Source organism: Peromyscus eremicus, chromosome 7 (genome assembly GCF_949786415.1).
Source record: "Peromyscus eremicus chromosome 7, PerEre_H2_v1, whole genome shotgun sequence".
In the NCBI taxonomy this organism is placed as follows: Eukaryota; Metazoa; Chordata; class Mammalia; order Rodentia; family Cricetidae; genus Peromyscus; species Peromyscus eremicus.
The window spans coordinates 86,689,578-86,707,861 of NC_081422.1; the positions used below are offsets into that span (position 1 = coordinate 86,689,578).

An 18,284-nucleotide genomic window follows, 5' to 3' on the forward strand; every position below is an offset into this window, starting at 1 on the left:
CTTGTCAGGGCATATATTGACATTTAGGTTGTGAAGAAAATGTGAGCTGGTTTATCTCCTACAGTGGATAATTTAAAGAGAGGCATTTATTCTTACACATTTTACAAGTAAATTCTAGTTAAATAACTTCAATCTAATTTGTACTTATTTTATAGACATGGCTAATGATATAATATTCCAAAATGCTTTTAAAAGCAACAGAAATTTCAAGATCCCAAGAGACAGGTGTTTTCTGTACCATGTATGGATTGTGAAAACGTAATCTTGGTCCCTCATGGTTTCTCCCTGTCGCAGGTGGGAATGTTTTACAATTATGAAAAAAACCCGGAAAAGAATTGAGGAGGAGATGGCTCAGTAGATTAAGGCATTTGTGCAAGCACGAGGCTTGCAGGTGGATCAGCAGAATCGACATATCAGCCCAGCAGGTGTGGCCACTGCCTACAGCCCCAGCGTACAGGAAGCAGAGAGGGTGGTTCCTGTAGAGAGGCTGACTAGATAGGCTGGCTGGAACTGGCCAGCTTCGGGTTTAGTGAAAGTCCTGGTTCAGTAAACAAGGTGAACTGCAATCAAAGAAGACACCAGATGTCAACTTTGGCCCTCTCAACTACAGTCCATATCTACGCACATGCAAACATACATATCCATGTGCATGTGTACCTCACACACAGTTAAAAGAAAAAACCTTTCTTAATTAAAATTATTAATTAAAAAAGAAACCCCAGAAAAGAAATGGGGATCTGCTATTATAATAACAAAACAGAAATTATATATAATTGTATTTATGTATACTTGCATTAATATGTATATGGTGCCGCAATTTCCTATAAATGTGTCACGTAATATAGTTGCAAAGAAGAACTCACTAATCAGGATATTTCTTAAAGTTCTTTATTTGTTCTGAGGAAATGGCAACTCCCTGGTGCAATCTATATGTGAGTTTAATACATACTTTTCCCCCTTTGGGTACATCATAAATATTATTTCTTTTTTCATGAAAACTTTCTGAAACTTTAAAAAAAACAAGAGCAGAAAACACTACGTAAAAGTCATCAGGTTGAAAGAATGAGTGGCATGCCTCAAGGAGGAACACATTGAAGTTATTTTCAAAGGTGTGCTGACAGAGCTCTGCCAGAGTGAAGGCAGAGGATCATTTCTACAGCTAAGGAGAGCAGTCCAGGTGGGCAGCCCACATGCAGATGTCTTCATTCATTAGACACATGGGGCTGATTTTAAGTGGCACGTGGACAGGCTTAGTGGCAACGTAGTATTTTACTCTAGATCCCACACATACAATTTTAAATCTTGAGATGATGTTAACATCCCAGGTGAATAAGAACCCACATTTTATTCTACAGCTTTTTTTTTTTTTTAAATAAGTGCTTCTCCTCACAATCATAGATAAAGCCTCAAAATTACTAAATAAAATAATAAGAAAACATCAAAGAGAGACAAACAAATACTATCTGGGGATTTCTGTGCAAGGAGGAAATGTTCTCCAGCTCCCAAGACAAAGGAACCCAGTGTCTTCTCAGTTGGTTACCTTATGCAGACAGAACTTTGCAGCACCATACTCTTAAGGTCCACCTGACATGGCTTAGGAATTCCCCTCTCTCTAGCATGCCCTTCATTTCCGGTTTCACAGAAATTTCTAGACCAAAACAACCACATTCTGAGAAGAATATTTTTAAACAAAGATCCCATAGCCAAGCTGACTAGATAGACTAGCAGGAGTTGGCAAGCTCTAGGTTCAGGGAAAAATCTGCCTCAGTAAATAAGGTGAAGTACAATTGAGAAAGATACCAGGGTCAGTTTCAGCCCTTCAAACTACAGCCCCTGTCTACACACATGCAAATATACATACATACATGCAAATATACATACACATATGCAAATATGCATGTCCGCCTGCATGGATACCCCACACAGTGAAAAGAAAAAAGTTTTAATTAAATTGTTAATTCAAAGCGTGAGATGTTGAGTTGGTTTATCTTATTAGATGATTTAGGGAGGGGGATCTCTTCTCATTTTATATTTGAAATCAAAACTATGAAAGGATTATTTTTTTCCAGTTCTGGGCTCTGTTTACAAAATTTAAGAAACATAAAGTTCTCTGACTGGATGCAGTCCCTTAAAGCTTTTGTTTACTTGAGGCCACAGGCTCAATATAATAATATTAATAATATAGTAGTATTTGGTGATCTTGCAGAGGTCCAAATCTGGGTCCCAGCACCTACATGGTGCCTCACAGCTGTCAGTAACTCCAGTTCCAAAGGATCCACAGCCCTCTACTGGCCTCCTCAGGCATCAGGCACACACAGTGCACATACATACATGCAAGCAAAACCACTCAAACACAGACAACAAGAATAAGTAATTCTTAAAAATATAAATGATGCAGGTGAAAACTTAAAAGACATTTAACTCACATATTAAATAAAGGATACTAACTATTTCTATTCCAAGATTTGTCTGTCTTTTAATTTAATATTTTATGAAAACTGATATTCCTTTCAATGCATAACCTTTCATAATGAAAATTTGATGTTGAGATAGGTGGTCATGGCATTCTGTGTGAATTTCCTTTCATTTTATATATATATGTATTCATATAATAGACTCTGAAAGATTAACATGGCCCTATATAACTTTATACCCTACTGTAATTACAAATGCTTATTAGTTTATTATTAGCCCTATGGATTAATTAGAGAAAAAAAATATATATTTGTATTTCTGCCCTTAAGGATTGATGAGAGCCACTGGAACTGGCTACTGGTCAGTTATTACAAAATCACATTCCTTTTGTTTGAAGTAAATGTAGAAATTTAAATGAATAACACAAAAAACTTTTGAGATTTATTTTAGAGTAAACCTATTGAGATTTACTTAATCACTGCTGAACTTCTTGCATATAAAGCACTTAAAATTGGGGTGATAATACCTAGAAATAAGTATTTCATGAAGATATGAAATTTTATACTTAGAATTGCCAGTGACAAACAATTTTGAAATGAAGTAGAAGATGGCATTTGCTTCTTGAGAACACTGGATTTAATTACTTCTGTAGCCACATCGACTGGATGCTTTGTCACTCAGAATTACACTGTAGAGTGAGTTAGTAAAAGGACAGCCAACACGGGAGTGTGCCAGAGAAGAGGAGGCACCACCTGAATTCAGGAGGATCCCAAGTCTCGAGTAACCGAACTTTCATCTGCTATGCTTCAGTTGTAGCCAGTAGACACGGAGTGAGTTGCCATGTAGATAGAGCACAGTATGTGGTACCTGGACAGTAGTAGTGGATAAAGCTAAGATGGGGACCAATTACTGAGAACAGTACCGAGTAGAAATTTTGTTGTAATGCATGCTTCCGCAGTAGTCAGATGCAGAGTCACTCCGATTGTCAAGAATACTGTCGCCATTAGAATCTTAATCATGTTCCCTAGTAAGAAGCAACTTTTAATCCACAGAACAGAATATCAGACCTTCTCAAATTTGTGACTCGAGTTGGGTAGGACAGTCCATAGATCCTGGATTTCAGACTCCAGTCCTGTGCCCTGGAAATTCACTTCTGCTCCCCTGCTGGATCATCCCTACAGCTGAGCTCAGAGATTCATATATGAGCCGCATGCTTCTTTTAAAAGTGCAAGTTGTGAAAGATGCCTATTGAGCTTTGCTGCTAGTTGGGGGTCTTTCACAGTGTTCCTTCTTGGATCCTGTTTCCAAAGACTCTTAGAAATGTATCCACCATCATGACTAGCTGAAAACTTCTGAAATTCTAAGAATGAGAGTATGGGGATGAGGATCAAACCCAAAAGTTTGAGTTAGCAGATCAGGCTAGACTAGATGAATTCGGAGGACTAACCGAACCTCTGCCTACATAACTCCTGAGCACCTTGGAGCAGTCACATCACTCCTATAAATTTGTAAATAATGCACTAACGCCAGATATTATATTCTTTTTTCAGAGCAGTTTAAATCATGGAGAAGCAAAGTAAGTAATTCATGTCGAATATTTAGATTTCTTCTTTATAATATCATCTGATAAGGTATTACTTGATTGTAATGTTTCATTCAGTTCTTGAAATTGCTTTTTTGATTCACTGTTATGCTATTATCCTCAATGTCTTATTCAGTATTCTAGCATAGAAAAGATAGACACAAATGTCACTGATACCATTTAATTAGTAACAAGAAAGCCACAGAGAATGTTATATGTTATGCATACAGATGTATATGTTGGATAAAGCATATTATGTCTTATTTTTCTGGGCTTTTGGCACAATTTATATACATAATGATTATTCTAATCATACTAATCAAAGAATAACTTTTTTTTGATATCGTTCATTCTGAAAAGTGTTCAGATGCATACTTTGATGATGTGTGTTTTATAACATACACATCCTTTAGGATTTAGTAATATTGATCAGGTTGTTTCTATTCTTTTTTTCCTCTCAGGAAAGTTCTAAGTAAAACACATATTAAGTCTACAGTAAAATATTTTGCCTTATTAAATTTTAGGTTCTGAGAAGAAAAACATTACATTATCTTGGAAAATATTACTAGTCAAATTATTTTCTCAGAAATGTATTTTTTCTTTCTCTCATCTTTGTTGAAATGGTCAAAATTATCCATATCTCATGATAATCTAGCTTTGACGAGTGTATTTGACAACTTTCAGGCCCGACCACTTAGTCTTCTTAAGGACTTTCGTCTCAACCCAAATTTTCATAAGACAAAATTAAAGCCATTGAAATATAAATTTGTGTAGGTTTGTGCTGTTTTACATGCTACGAGCTCATTCAGCTTAGAGAAATTTATTTGACCACTGGCACAGTCACTTTTTTGCTCATTATATTCAAATAGTTACATGCATATAGGTACATTTGTGCCTAAAGAGAAATAAAATGTGTATGTATATGAATAAGTTTACATAAAATATATACATATCTATATGTATACGTAAAAATAAAATAAATTAATTAAAATATTCTCTAGTGATAGTTATCTCATAGGTCTATGATTTTTCTAAGCTACTTACGTTAAATCCCAAAAACATAAAACACATGCCATTCTTTCAACTATATGAATCAGTTTTTGCAGTGTGATTGAATCAAAAGTCTCCTTCATATTAGCTCTTTTCCAAGCCATGAACTTAAGGCTGTTTTAGTTCTACATGGCACACCATCTCGGCACTGTGTGCTGCTCTTCCCGACGCACATCTTATTTAAGCTGACATGCATGTACCTCTCTCCCTGAACTGCAGGCATGCAAACAGAGGCCCCTCACCCAGGAACACACTTGCCAGCTGGGTATGCCCCTCAGTATCCACCGGGAGCATTCCAAGGTAAAATACTTGTTGCAGAAGGAAAACTAACACTAATTAATTGAAATTTGGAAGGGAGAGAAAGAAAGGGTGTGGGGGCACATACGTCTTTATTTTAGTAATTCTCTTTCAAGAAATTACACGAAAGGAATTTTGGCAGCTTCGCTCTTTTTTTATTTTCCTTTGTCCCATGTGTTTTCCACAGGAGTATTTTTTATAGAGGGCCAGTAAGGGTTCTTTATAAAGAAAAGCTGTAAAATCTGGAGCAACAATGTTTCACTTAAACACACAATTAAGAGTTAATTTTATAGACTGCTCATCTGTTTTGAAGACTGTGATCATGTCACAAGAATTAGGACAGTTTTCCACAGGTGTTTTTGAGTCATTCAGGACTGGGGATTAGTTGTGTTCAGTGAAGTCATGAATCAATGGAAAGACGCCTTAACACTGGAAGCTACCTAGGGTTCTTGTTGTTGCTTTGCGACATGGATGATGGACAGCTTTATTCTTAACCAAGCTTAAAGAGGCAGGTCTGTAATCCTAGAATGTAGTAAGATAAAGCAGGTAGATGGTAAATTCAAGCATTTATTGAAAGCCTGATGCAAGATAAAAAATACAAATAAGGCCAGGATGAAGCAAGTTTGTAGAATGTTTGCCTTGTATGTGTGAGAACATAAATTCAATCCCATTACTAAAAGAGAAAAGAAAAAAATACCTTAATGTTGTAATTATGATGATTCTTGTTTTTCATGTCTCAGAAAAGTAGATGAATCATATCATTATACACTAGGGATACAAATCTTATGTCTCATTTTGAACCAATGCATAAAATAATGGAAAGATTTCCATGTAGCAAATGCAATTGTCAGCATTATCCAACCTTTGCAAATGCCAAAGTAGATGGTTTATCCACATTTTCCAGTAGCAGTCTATCCACGTCTTCAAAAAACAACCTGAAGGTTACTATCATAGTGCTCTGATTGGAAAGAAGGGTTTATGCAGTCTGTTCTCTTTGCTGAACAAACAGATTGTCATAGATACTGCTCTGTGGAGCCTAGATCTTTATCAGATGTTTATGATTAAAAAATACGGTCCGGCTCGACTGTTGGCAGCCAGGCCTTCACTTAAGAGCAACTTAAATATAGCAGGACAAGAACACTAGTAGACCTGTGAATTCAGGGACTGGTAATTTCTGTATTACCAGGTTCTTTTACTATGAGACCAGGCTTGAAAACCTCTGCTGAGTTCCCAAAGTACGATGGTGGGAGAATTTCCAGCAAATTTAAAATGTGAGCCAGAGAGTTAGAGAATGGTTTGGTCCACCTCATAGCTAACTTAGAGTAGACATTGTGTCTCCCTCTTTTCTCCTGGTGAGGGCCTCGGCGTACTCTTCATTCCACCTTAAACACACCTCATCAGTCCTTCACATAGAGAGCCCTTTCTGTAATCTACAGAAAGCGACCACCTCCTGTGCCACCATCCTGCTCACAGATTCCTTCACATCAACGCACGTTTTGTTTGTTAATGGATGGAAAGCTGACTGTAAGCCTCTTGAGTCAGTTCCATTTGTGCCCTGAATTCTACATGTTAGTCTGCCATAAATTTCTCCTTGATGACCCTTTGCCATGATAGTCAGAAATTATGAAGGCAATTAAGGAGCATTGTGAAGTATAGTAATTTTTCTAAGCCTTGTTTTTGAATGAGACGTGGATTTTTGTCAGAAGTGTTTTATTTATTGACTGTGGATTCTAAGTGTTAAACTTTGCATGTCTTTCGATGTGAAATCGTAGATGCATATAATCCTTTGAATATATATTCCATTTCTATGCAGTAGCTACTCTGTAGATAGACTTAGGAAGCTCACTGTAATCATTCCTCCTTGGAGACTATGTAGCATACTTGTATTAATTCAGTTCTGTTCTCTGTTAATTATTGAAAAGTTTGCTTGGGCCTGGAGAGTTGACTTAGTAGTCTCTTACAGAGGACCTTGGTTTGATTCCCAGCACCGATATGGTGATTCACAATGGTCTGTAAGTCCAACCTGAGGGGATCTGATGCCCTTTTCTGACTGCCATGGGCACCAGGCATGTACATGGTACACATACATATATACAGGAAAAACTCCCATATACATAAATTGATAATAATTAAAAAAACATTTTCTCATAGGTTTGTTATATTCTATGGTTAATCAACTGTATTTTCTAGAGCTTAGATGGAACTAAATAGTAAGATTTAAATTATAATCATAAGGATGGAGATCTATTTTTTCAATGGACAGAAAGAACTTAGGAGGAATACACTGAATTAAAACTCCTGGCAAAGAAGTACCTGGAATGTACTACAAAGAATGATTTGTCTTTAACTACATACTAGGATTTCTCAGCAGTGACATGATAATATTTAAGTTAAACAGTCCTTTTTTTTCCATGGAATCTATCGTCTTTGCTGGATGATGTTTATTTAGTAACACTCCTGGATTCCATCCACCAGATCACAGCACCATCCTCCTTCCCAGTTCAGGCAGATAAACAAATGGTCCATATATTCCCAGTTCTTTCTTTGGGAGATGGAGAAAACATAGGATATGCTGCCTTCTGAAATCCCAGAACTATTCTCTATTCAGAGTGTCATATCTTTAGGACAGAGATTGTTATCTTTCCCATTCCCAGTTATTAGAACCTATTTTCTGTCAGATAAAAGTTAGAGCTTCATATAAATCCTATAGGATTTCTGAAAGGAGAACTCAGTTTGTAGATGATTGGGCTACTTCTACTGAACTGGTTTTTCTGTGAAATTATGATTTACTTCACTTGCTTTCATTTCAGGACCTCCAGAACAGAATGGCTACCCCACACCCCAGTATGGCTACCAAGGACCCCAGGGTCCTTACCCAGGGCCCCAGGGTCCCTATGCAGGGCCTCAAGCTGGCTACCCAGCCCCACCAGGAGGTTATGCAGGTGCTGGCCCAAGTGGCTTTCCAGTCCAAAATCAGCCAGCGTACAATCATCCAGGTGGGCCTGGAGGGACCCCATGGATGCCAGCACCACCTCCTCCACTGAATTGTCCTCCTGGGTTGGAGTACTTAACTCAGGCAAGTGTAAATGCATGAACTACTCATGAATAAAACAAATGCGTGCTTTAAGTTTTTAAGCTGGAGTACCAGACTCCCCCAAAAAAATTCATAAAAGTCTAAAATAGAAGAATAACATTTTCTACTACTACATACTTCTAATTCTGCTAGGTCTGGTTCACTTTTTAAGGAGAATATTAGTGTGCAAAGTAATTATGTTTTCTGTAATTTTGAATTTACCTAGACAATGGTTATTAAGCACTGTTTTAAATTCATTTTCCTACTCAGTTCATGTATTTTTTTCTTTTCACTGAATCATTATAGGAAAATCTCTGCCATACAGGTGTTATAATTATCATGATTCTCAGAAGAAAACAACATGGTGCAAAAAAATTATATACCTTGTCCACAACAGTGGGCCTGGCCCTCTAATCTGGACTTTGGGACTGAACTCGGTGTTCTTTTATGTTGACACCAATTCACGCCCTCATGATATGACTCATATTTTTACCACCAATAAAACTCACCTATGCTCTTGCCTGTGTCCCTTGAATGGTACAGTTTTTTAAATCCTACAGATAAAAAACGTCATGCATATGCCGAACTACTTGATAATAAGTTACAGCTGTGTTGTTTTTCCAACAGCGCAGAGGCTGCACTTTAATCTACTGCTGTTTTAGCCAACAAATATGGTTCCGCAATTACTGGCCTGCTTGCTTTTCTGGCACTGGCCCGACCACTCAGGCTGCAGCCTGGCAGGAATTCTGTTCCCGCAGGCACTGGCTCTGTCGCTGCTGCCAAATATAGCTTTTAATTAAATCTCTATTGTTCTATTTATCAGTAAGACTCAAAAAGGCTGGGGTGAAAACCTGCTAGCTCAGAGAAGTTGGGCAGCAACTAGCTGACCTTCTCTCTCTGCTGGCATCTTCAAAAGAGAGCATCCTTCCACTCTGCCAAAACAAAAGAACCCAGTCAGACACTCTATGATTCTCTGTGATTATTTTCTGTCAACTAATTGCAGACTTGGCCTCCTGACCCAAGGTTTATTTTATTTAATTAACACAAACATAAACTCAGGGTTCACAGTGTGATCAAATATTCCACAATACAACAGTATGACTTTTAGCCTCTATTTGATAAAGGAAATCAGGTGAAATAGGAACAATAAATATGTTCAATTGATAAACATAAGCAGATAGCCTTGTGATAACCATTCAGTTCTCAGTCAGTCCAGCATCTCTGTGGAAACTCTGTACTAACCACCTAATTTTCCACAGGTTACTCAAAAGTGTAAGATGGGGAAAGTCTTATCAATTATTTGATCATAAAATAACTTCAAAACAGATTTTATAAAATTAGGATCCTTTATGTATCAGGAAAAATCTACCCATACCTACAAGTGATGTCACTGATCACACATGATATTTTTCTATCTGGTAGAACAGATGCTTTAATAAATTGATTGAAGTGTTAATGAATGTTCCTTGAGAAACTTTTAGAAAGAATGATGTTTTATACATACTGGGACTTGTTATAAATCAGATTTATTTGACCAAAATGTTACCTTATAGTAAATAATTTCCACAAATGTTTTGCAAATTTAAAAAGATATTATCTTTTAAATAGAAAGCAATATGAATATGAAATGTTGATTACTTCAAGTATTCTCTTTTTTCTATAACAGATAGATCAGATTCTGGTTCATCAGCAAATTGAACTTCTGGAAGGTGTGTATCCATTGTAATGATGGTATTTCTAGAAACAGGGCAAGTTTATACTGTTAAGGGCCTGCCAGTTGCCTTTCCTACAGCACTATTCTGTGGGAGGTTCAGCCAGGAGGCTACAGACAACTCTCTTGCAGTAGTACTTCCTAGTGCTGCGATCCTTTAATACAGTTCCTCTTGGATATATAAGCTTTAAAATACTGTAGTGTACCGGGCGGTGGTGGCGCATGCCTTTAATCCCAGCACTTGGAAGGAAAATTAGAGGCTATAAAATGTTTTTAAATTTCATGACCAAGCTCAAGATTTCTGAGGTTAAAATATTAAAAGAGAAATAAATTGGATAATAATTATCTGCTAAAAATCAGCTGAGTGACAGCCAAGTGTTGAAAGAAGTTCCCATGAATGCTGAGCTCAGGGACTGTCTCAGACCCACCAAAGGCACATCAATGAGTTCATCATGACAAAGAACATCTCCAGAGAGCCAAAAGTCCTTGCACATAGATGACATAGGGTATTTTGAGCTTTGGCAAATTTTAAATAATTATTCATGGTTTGGGGCAGTCTTCTGATGAACCATAACCCTAGTATCAGAGGGCTATGAACAAGGAACGATATTTATTCTGTCTTCCTGGCTGAACCAAAAATAGAAATTCCCAATGTGAGAGTCAATATAGCAAGCATTTGAAACTCTCTGGGAGGGAGGACTTAGCACCCCTCTGTTGGCCCATGGTGTCATAACCCTTGTAGGCTGTGAACTGAAGATATGGCTGCTAAGCACTATGCCCCTTGTTTAAAACCTCCCTTCCACTTTGAATTATTTATTCTGAGCTAAACATGGCTTCCCTGGCCCAATGTCCTGTTGGGATTCACTTCCAGCTTCACTCTCCCTATTTACATCTGTACTTTTAAAAAAAATCCTTCTCATTGCTTTTGCTCAAACGGTGGGGAAAAGGCACTGCGTGCATACACACACACACACACCCCACTGATTCAATTTACAGACTAGAAACATAACAATCACTCTGTAAGCTCTAAAGCAAAACTCTTGCCAGATGAGAAGACTGGGCATTTATCCACACACCTAGCCCCTCCTTCTCCCTCAGCACTCCACCACCACAGACACTGAAGCCCCCTTATGATAGTCCATGGAGGTGGAGATGGAGCTTGCTCCCTAAGGAAGTCTCACACTAGGCATGATGTCTTTCCTTTTTACCTTAATCTTCTCCTTTCCCACTGCTGTGTCCTGAGTCCAGATCATCTCTGCACTGCTTGTCTCCCATTTCTCACTGTTCCCTGCAGCCTCAGGCACACCTTCCCACGGCTACCTTAGGAGAGAGCCACTGTTCCTAACAAAGTGGTGAATGTGATTTCCCCTGTGTGTTTTCAGTCTTAACAGGCTTTGAAACGAATAACAAATATGAAATCAAGAACAGCCTTGGGCAGAGAGTTTACTTTGCAGTGGAAGATACTAACTGCTGTACTCGAAACTGCTGTGGAGCAGCAAGACCTTTCACCTTGAGGATCCTGGATAATCTGGGCCGAGAAGTCATGACTCTGGAGAGACCCCTGAGATGCAGTAGCTGTTGCTTCCCTTGCTGCCTCCAGGAGGTCAGTGTGAAGTTCCCACAGCAGCCGAGAGGGAGTGCAACAAGAGTTTTCAAGAATGCATTAAACCTGGACTGTGTGGCTATGGTTACATTCAACACACACTCTTCTTGTTTTTGTAGATAGAAATCCAGGCTCCTCCTGGTGTGCCAGTAGGTTATGTGACTCAAACCTGGCACCCTTGTCTGCCAAAGTTCACTCTCCAAAACGAGAAGAAGCAGGATGTTCTAAAAGTTGTTGGTCCTTGTGTTGTGTGCAGCTGCTGTTCAGACATTGACTTTGAGGTAAGAAGTATCATAGTGTTCATAGGATGTGCTTTCCTGACATGAAAAGAATATACTACTCCTATAGGATGTCACTAAATAGTTTGAACTGATGTGTGCCCATCTGATTAATGATTAACAATTACTCTGATTAAAGGTCAGTGTAGATAAAAAGCAAAGGTCTGTAGTGGGGGGAAAAAGGGAAAGAAAAGTTAAAAAAAAATCTAGCACTTAAAACCTTTGTATGTTTTGGTGAGGAGATAGCTGGGTTGACAAAGTGCTTGCTGTACAAATATAGTAGTCTGCATTTGGATCTCCAGCATCCATGTAAAAAGCATGACATAGAAGCAAATGCCTATGTTCCCGCACTGGGGAGATGGAGACAAAAGACTGTCTGGGACTTGCTGCCCAGCTGCATCCGGAGTTCAGAGACCCAGTCTCAAAAATAAGGTTGAGGGCAGTCAACCATATGTCTGCAGACTTGGCTTCCACACAAATGCATACTGATATTCACAGATATAAACACCTACACACACAGTATACACACATACATACTAACTGGTTATACTTTGTATTGTACGTTTTAAATAGAAGAGTAACCAAGCCACTAAAGTGGGCTTCCTGGACCCTTTCTTCCTTCTTCCCTTGTTCTGCATTACAAGCTCCAGCTGTTCAAGGGAAAGTCTGCACTTTTGGTTTTTAGAATTCTGACCAAGATGTCAGTCTATATTTTCCCTAGAGGAGGTGGGACATAGTCATTTGCCTATATGTCACCTTCTTACATGGATGCTGAGGATCCAAATGCAAACTAATATACCTTACTAATGACAGTTTCAATATGATTAGTTTAAAAGTCTCAACTTTTTAAGGTTTTACTTTTCATAGATTCCATTACCCATAGTCAGCAATGGCTCTGATAATATAAAATGGAAGGTTCCAGAAGTAATACTCTATAAGATGTAAATTACACCCTATTTCCAGTAGTGTGAACTAACCTGAGGCTGTCCTGCTCCATCCTGACTCAATGTGAGCCATCTTCCTGCACACCCTCCACAAGGTCCTACACGAAGCATCTTAAATGTCAGTCAGGAAACCTGCTCTTCTGCTCTCTCACTGGATGACCAAGGAGCCTTTCTGCATTAGCCCAGTGGTTTTCAACCTTTTGAATGCTGTGACCCTTTAATGCAGTTCCTCATGTTGTGGTGACCCCCCACACGCATAAAATTATTTCATTGCTACTCCATAACTGTAATTTGGCTACTGTTTTGAATCATAATATAAATATCTGATATGTGACCCCTGGAAAAGGGTCATTGGGTCTCCATAGGGGTCATGACCCACAGGTTGAGAAACTACTAGGCTAAACCAGCCATAACCTCTTCAGCCTTCATCTCATTCCCTGGCACTGTTCAACTCACTTCATCAAAGGGAGGGTTAATAGAAAATAAGATCCTTTGAGAGAGACACGCATTCCCATAACTTTCATCATAGGGTATTATCATATTTCTCTATTTTACTAACGTCTTTTTTAAAACGTTTAGTTTTCTCGACTTATACAGTAAACACTATAACAGGAATGTATGAATGGTAAACCACTTTGCACTTTGCTAAGTACTGTTTGCATCTCCAGTTCTTTATCTGTCTTGGTTTATGTGGCCCTTTATGACTGACTATAAATGCTTAAGTGACAGCTATTGCCTATAAAATACTAAAATATTACAAAAGAGGATTTGTTTTAAGCCAGCTTATCAAAATGATGCAACTATAATGGTCCTTGATTTCATGTCCACATCACTGCATTCACATCATGACCTTTAGGTCAGCTGAGTTTCTGTGTATTGATGGAAGCTCAGGTGGATGGTGCTAACTTGGACCAGGAAGTGACCTCTCAAGCGATCTGCTCAAGGAAAGTGTGTCCTAGGATTTCAGATGCCATATTTCATTGCCTGGAGGACCAGCCTCCAACAGCGTAGGGCTCAAAGGGAATCTATGGAGTCGGCACATACTAATAATACTTTTTTATCTGAGGGGGTAAGGGGAAAAGATGCTCTCTCTCTTGATGATTTCCTTTATTCTTTAGTGTTCTTCATTCTGTGTTCTATATTCTCTTTTCTTATCTCTATCCAGAAATGTCCCTTCTATCTCTTTGATGTTTTCCTTCTTCTAACTTTCTTGATGTTTCCCTTCTCTCTCATTCTTGATGTTTCTCTTCTAACCCATTTTAACTCTATTCTTTCCCTTACAGCTTATATACCCCAGCAAAATCTTTCAGACAATATAAAAATTAAAATGTAGTTACATTCTGTTTTTCAAGGGAATGATTACAATGAGTACAAGTAAAAAAAAAAAAAAGCATGTTTTCCACATCTCTTAACATGATTAAACATTTTACATATTATAGGTGAAAAACAAATTATCCCAAGAACCCACATACATTCATACCCAAGCAACTTGATTAACAGACTGTAAACAAGTAAGATATTCTTTTACTGGCAGGTTGCGTTTTGTGGTTACAAAGAAAGGACAAATCACTTTATTACTTATCTTGAAAGGTAATCTTACAAGGAATCACAAATCTAAACTTTTATACATGAAAAAGTATCAGTCAGGGGCTGGAGAGATGGCTGAGAGGTTAAGAGCATTGCCCACTCTTCCAGTGGTCCTGAGTTCAATTCCTAGCAACCACGTGGTGGCTCACTACAATCTGTAATGAGATCTGGTGCCCTCTTCTGGCCTGCAGAGATACATGCAGGCAGAATACTGTATACATAATAAATAAATAAATAAATAAATCTTTTTTTTTTTTAAAGGCAGTTAAAAAATCCTTTAAAAAAAAAGTATCAATTAGCTCTACTTTAAATCTTTAGGGTATATACCCACTCATCAATAGTTTTTTATATCAGGAGATTGAGGGCAGAAACGGGTATAAGGAATTAGTCATCCCTGTTGGTCATCAACCCATCCTAGCAAGAAAGGCACATCAGCTAATGATAATTGGGCTGCTTTGTCTTGTTCCCTGACCTTAATGAGTTCCTCTCTCAACTATGTGCTTTTCTAAAACTTTAGATTATCTTCTTGGGTTGTTCACCTCAAAGCTATTTGACAAAAACATCTTAGGTTTAAGTTATTTTCAAAGCTTTGTTTCAGCTGTGATGCACTCCTAAACCTGTGAACACATCTCCCAACATTAAGGTTAAAAGATTTTAAGCTAGCTGGGCTACTGGGACTCATTTGTTTTTCTTAATCATTAAGCTAAGCCACAGTCTATATGACTCCTCAATAGAAACTCATGTGTTCTAGCTATGTGACACTTCCTTGTTTCAATTTTTTTTTTATCATCAAAACTCTATTTAAACTAACATTATTATCAATTAGACAGTACAGTTTAGGAAGAAATCATCTTCATAATGATCTACAGGTGAAAATGTCCAGTAGAACAGGATGTTTCCATGAGATAAACACTACATTACAGGCAGTGGGGATTCCCCCACACATATTCCCAACATGCCAGATACCAGAGAAAGACGGCAGCAGCAAACATGTAAAGGCTCAGCAGAAGCAAAAGACATTCTGTAGTCCATGGTCTCGGAGCCTTTCCTATCTGAGATTCACCCATCAGGGAGTTGGCTCCTAGTGGGCTGACACCTTGAACTTCAATTGCCATCTGTTGTCCCTCTGACACGACCACCAGCACTAGGACTGTACCCACAGCTGCTCAGTGGGTGATACTACTCATTGGATGCGCATCTAGGCTAAGCAAGTTAGCCATGGTCAACACTCAAGTCATCTGCCATACCCTGTCATCAAATTAGATATATATATATCAAAACCTAATTCTCAAGGACCACAAAATGTACTATGCCTAGTGTGGGTGCAGAGTAAAGGTACTATTCAATGAGCAATAATTTGTGACTCCATTCATATTAGAAGTAAACATAAACACAGTTAAGGTACCATTCTCCTTCAGCCACACCAAGATGTTGACCACCTCTGAATGTCCCCATGTGTACTTGGTGGATCCTGTCTGAGGCCCGGGCTTTAAAGGAGTTTGTTCCCTCCTCTGGTGCCTTTTGCAGGTTTGGAAAGGGCACACCTCCTCCTCATTTGGCTCATGCCTATGTACGCATACTTTGGTGAGCATCCATATGCCCTCTATGGAGTGGCTTAGTTAGTGCCCTATCTGTTCTACTGTAAAATGGGGCCTTAGGCTTTCCTCCCACAGAGCCCCAAATCAGAACCTTTTCCACAATGGAAATCTGATTTCACATGCTTCTCTTCTCGTATGTTTTACTCTGCATTTGTTATCAAGTCCTACCCCATCTCTGCCCCAGGAGCCTTTCATGGAGCTTCTTATTGGTTCCTTCCACTCACCAGCTGGTCTTTTTTGACTTTTGCATTCCATGAGCCCCTACTGCCCACCACGCATGGGTAGCAGTGAGCCTCTACCATATTTAAATGTCAGACTACAAGAAAGCTAAGTTTCTTAAAGCAGCATTTGAACAGTAGTTGCAATTATTATTTTCCCAATGGTTCTAGAAAGTATATCAGTGAAGTATTAAAAAAATTTTTTTCTATTGAAATTTTTTTTGCCTTAAGTGTCAAAATTTATATTGTCTGTCTCAGCAGGAACCAGAGAATGTTAGTTTTGTCAGTCTACAATTAATAGTTCTAGGGACCTACTTAAATCTGCGGGTGCTTACTAGTTTATAAAATCTAATGCAATATTTGTTTCATTGAATTGCAAATTTGAAAGTATGCTTGACATTTAGTTTTGGGAAATGTTTATGACGTTATTTTTGTTATGCAGCTCAAATCTCTAGATGAAGGATCTGTAGTTGGCAAAATTTCCAAGCAGTGGTCTGGTTTAGTGAGAGAGGCCTTCACGGATGCAGATAACTTTGGAATCCAGTTTCCCCTAGACCTTGATGTGAAGATGAAGGCTGTGATGCTTGGAGCGTGTTTCCTCATAGTAAGTCTGTTCCTGCTAATCCTCTTTATCAGTGGTTTTCTTAGTGTCGTTCTGAAATCATTCACCAAATTGTGTATTTTGGATTGACTTATTCCAGTATTCCAGAATGGCTTATAAAATGAACATGTGTTTACTCACAGTTCAACTTGGTCTGATTCCATTTAACATGACACTGGACCCGGTCTAGTACAGTTGATGGAAGAGACTATGTCCACCCATGAGACAAAGGTCTTGGGGCTTAGAGTTATTCTACCACACAAAATTGGTGCTTTGGGGAAGATGGCGGTTTTTTAGGCACAGACTAGGTCATGAAGAATTTAATTAACCTGTTCATTTAAAATTAGGCAAAGTTGTTGGAAATCCAACTTTACAAAGATAAATTCTGGTGACTGTGTGATAATTGGTTTGAAAGGAAGTGGCTGTGCAATTGTTCAAGCCAAGAGATTAGCAAATCGATAGAAGGGGAGCACAAAAATAAGAGAGATCCAAGAAAGTCTCTACGATTTGATAGAAATCATAGAGGAAATGTCAGGTTAGACTCTCAAAGGGCAGTACAGTCTGGGGAGACAGTAAGCCTGCTCAGAAGAGAGCTGCCGACCGAGGGCCAGTGAACTCCACCTGTTACGCTTTCTGACTGAGAAGGCTGCATCAGACCCAAGTCAGAAGTGGAACCTGGAACTCTTGTCACTAGAGGCAGTCCATTTCTAGAAAGGACTAGCAGGAGTTAAGAAAACAAGATAAAAAAGATTTCGGGGGGGGGGGGTATGAAAACGTGGTATCTGGAGAATTGATGACGGCGTTAGTTAGGGAGAAGGGGTGAATTGATTGCTATTAAAATGGGAAGGGAAGGCAGGGCTTGTGTAGCTCTATTTTCCCATTGTTCTGATGCTGCTTAGTTTTTAAAACTTCCCTTTCTATGTGAGGATTGTTCTCTGTTTTGTTGTTGAAAGCTTTTCTTTTTGTCTTATTCAGGATTTCATGTTTTTTGAAAAAACTGGAAACGAGGAACAAAGAGCAGGAGTATGGTAGAAGTTTCTTGAGATTCCTCAAGAGATTGAAGGACTACATTCTGATGGATACTGTCTAAAAGGAGCACACATGGCTTTTTGTCTTTTCTGAAATAACTGTATCAATTAACCTATGATGCCTATACCTCCCATTGTACAATTGTGCTTTCAAATTATAATTTATTTTCTATACTTCTGTCATATATTTGGTTTTATACATTCTTAAAGTGTTCACTGTGAATTGGTGAGAAAATATATGCATTTTTACACATAGAAATGAGCTTGTCAAAGAAAAATGCTTTGGCTCACAATCTTTG

At 38.4% G+C, this 18,284-nt stretch overlaps 1 protein-coding gene across 2 annotated transcripts in view; it reads left to right on the top strand.

The window, feature by feature from the left end:
* Positions 1-2,450: 2,450 nt before the first annotated feature.
* Plscr1 (phospholipid scramblase 1) overlaps positions 2,451-18,284 on the top strand; it is a 44,301-nt gene continuing 28,467 nt past the window's right edge. The window contains exons 1-8 of one of the 2 annotated variants that reach the window (XM_059268364.1): positions 2,451-3,991; positions 5,267-5,347; positions 8,155-8,420; positions 10,084-10,126; positions 11,511-11,731; positions 11,851-12,012; positions 16,799-16,960; positions 17,933-18,243. In XM_059268364.1, coding sequence (XP_059124347.1) covers positions 3,979-3,991; positions 5,267-5,347; positions 8,155-8,420; positions 10,084-10,126; positions 11,511-11,731; positions 11,851-12,012; positions 16,799-16,960; positions 17,933-17,989 — 1,005 coding nt within the window. In that variant the 5' untranslated portion in view covers positions 2,451-3,978 and the 3' untranslated portion in view covers positions 17,990-18,243. Of the gene's footprint in view, positions 3,992-5,266; positions 5,348-8,154; positions 8,421-10,034; positions 10,127-11,510; positions 11,732-11,850; positions 12,013-16,798; positions 16,961-17,932; positions 18,244-18,284 lie in introns of those variants that run through there. The other variant, XM_059268363.1, reaches the window with a different exon arrangement.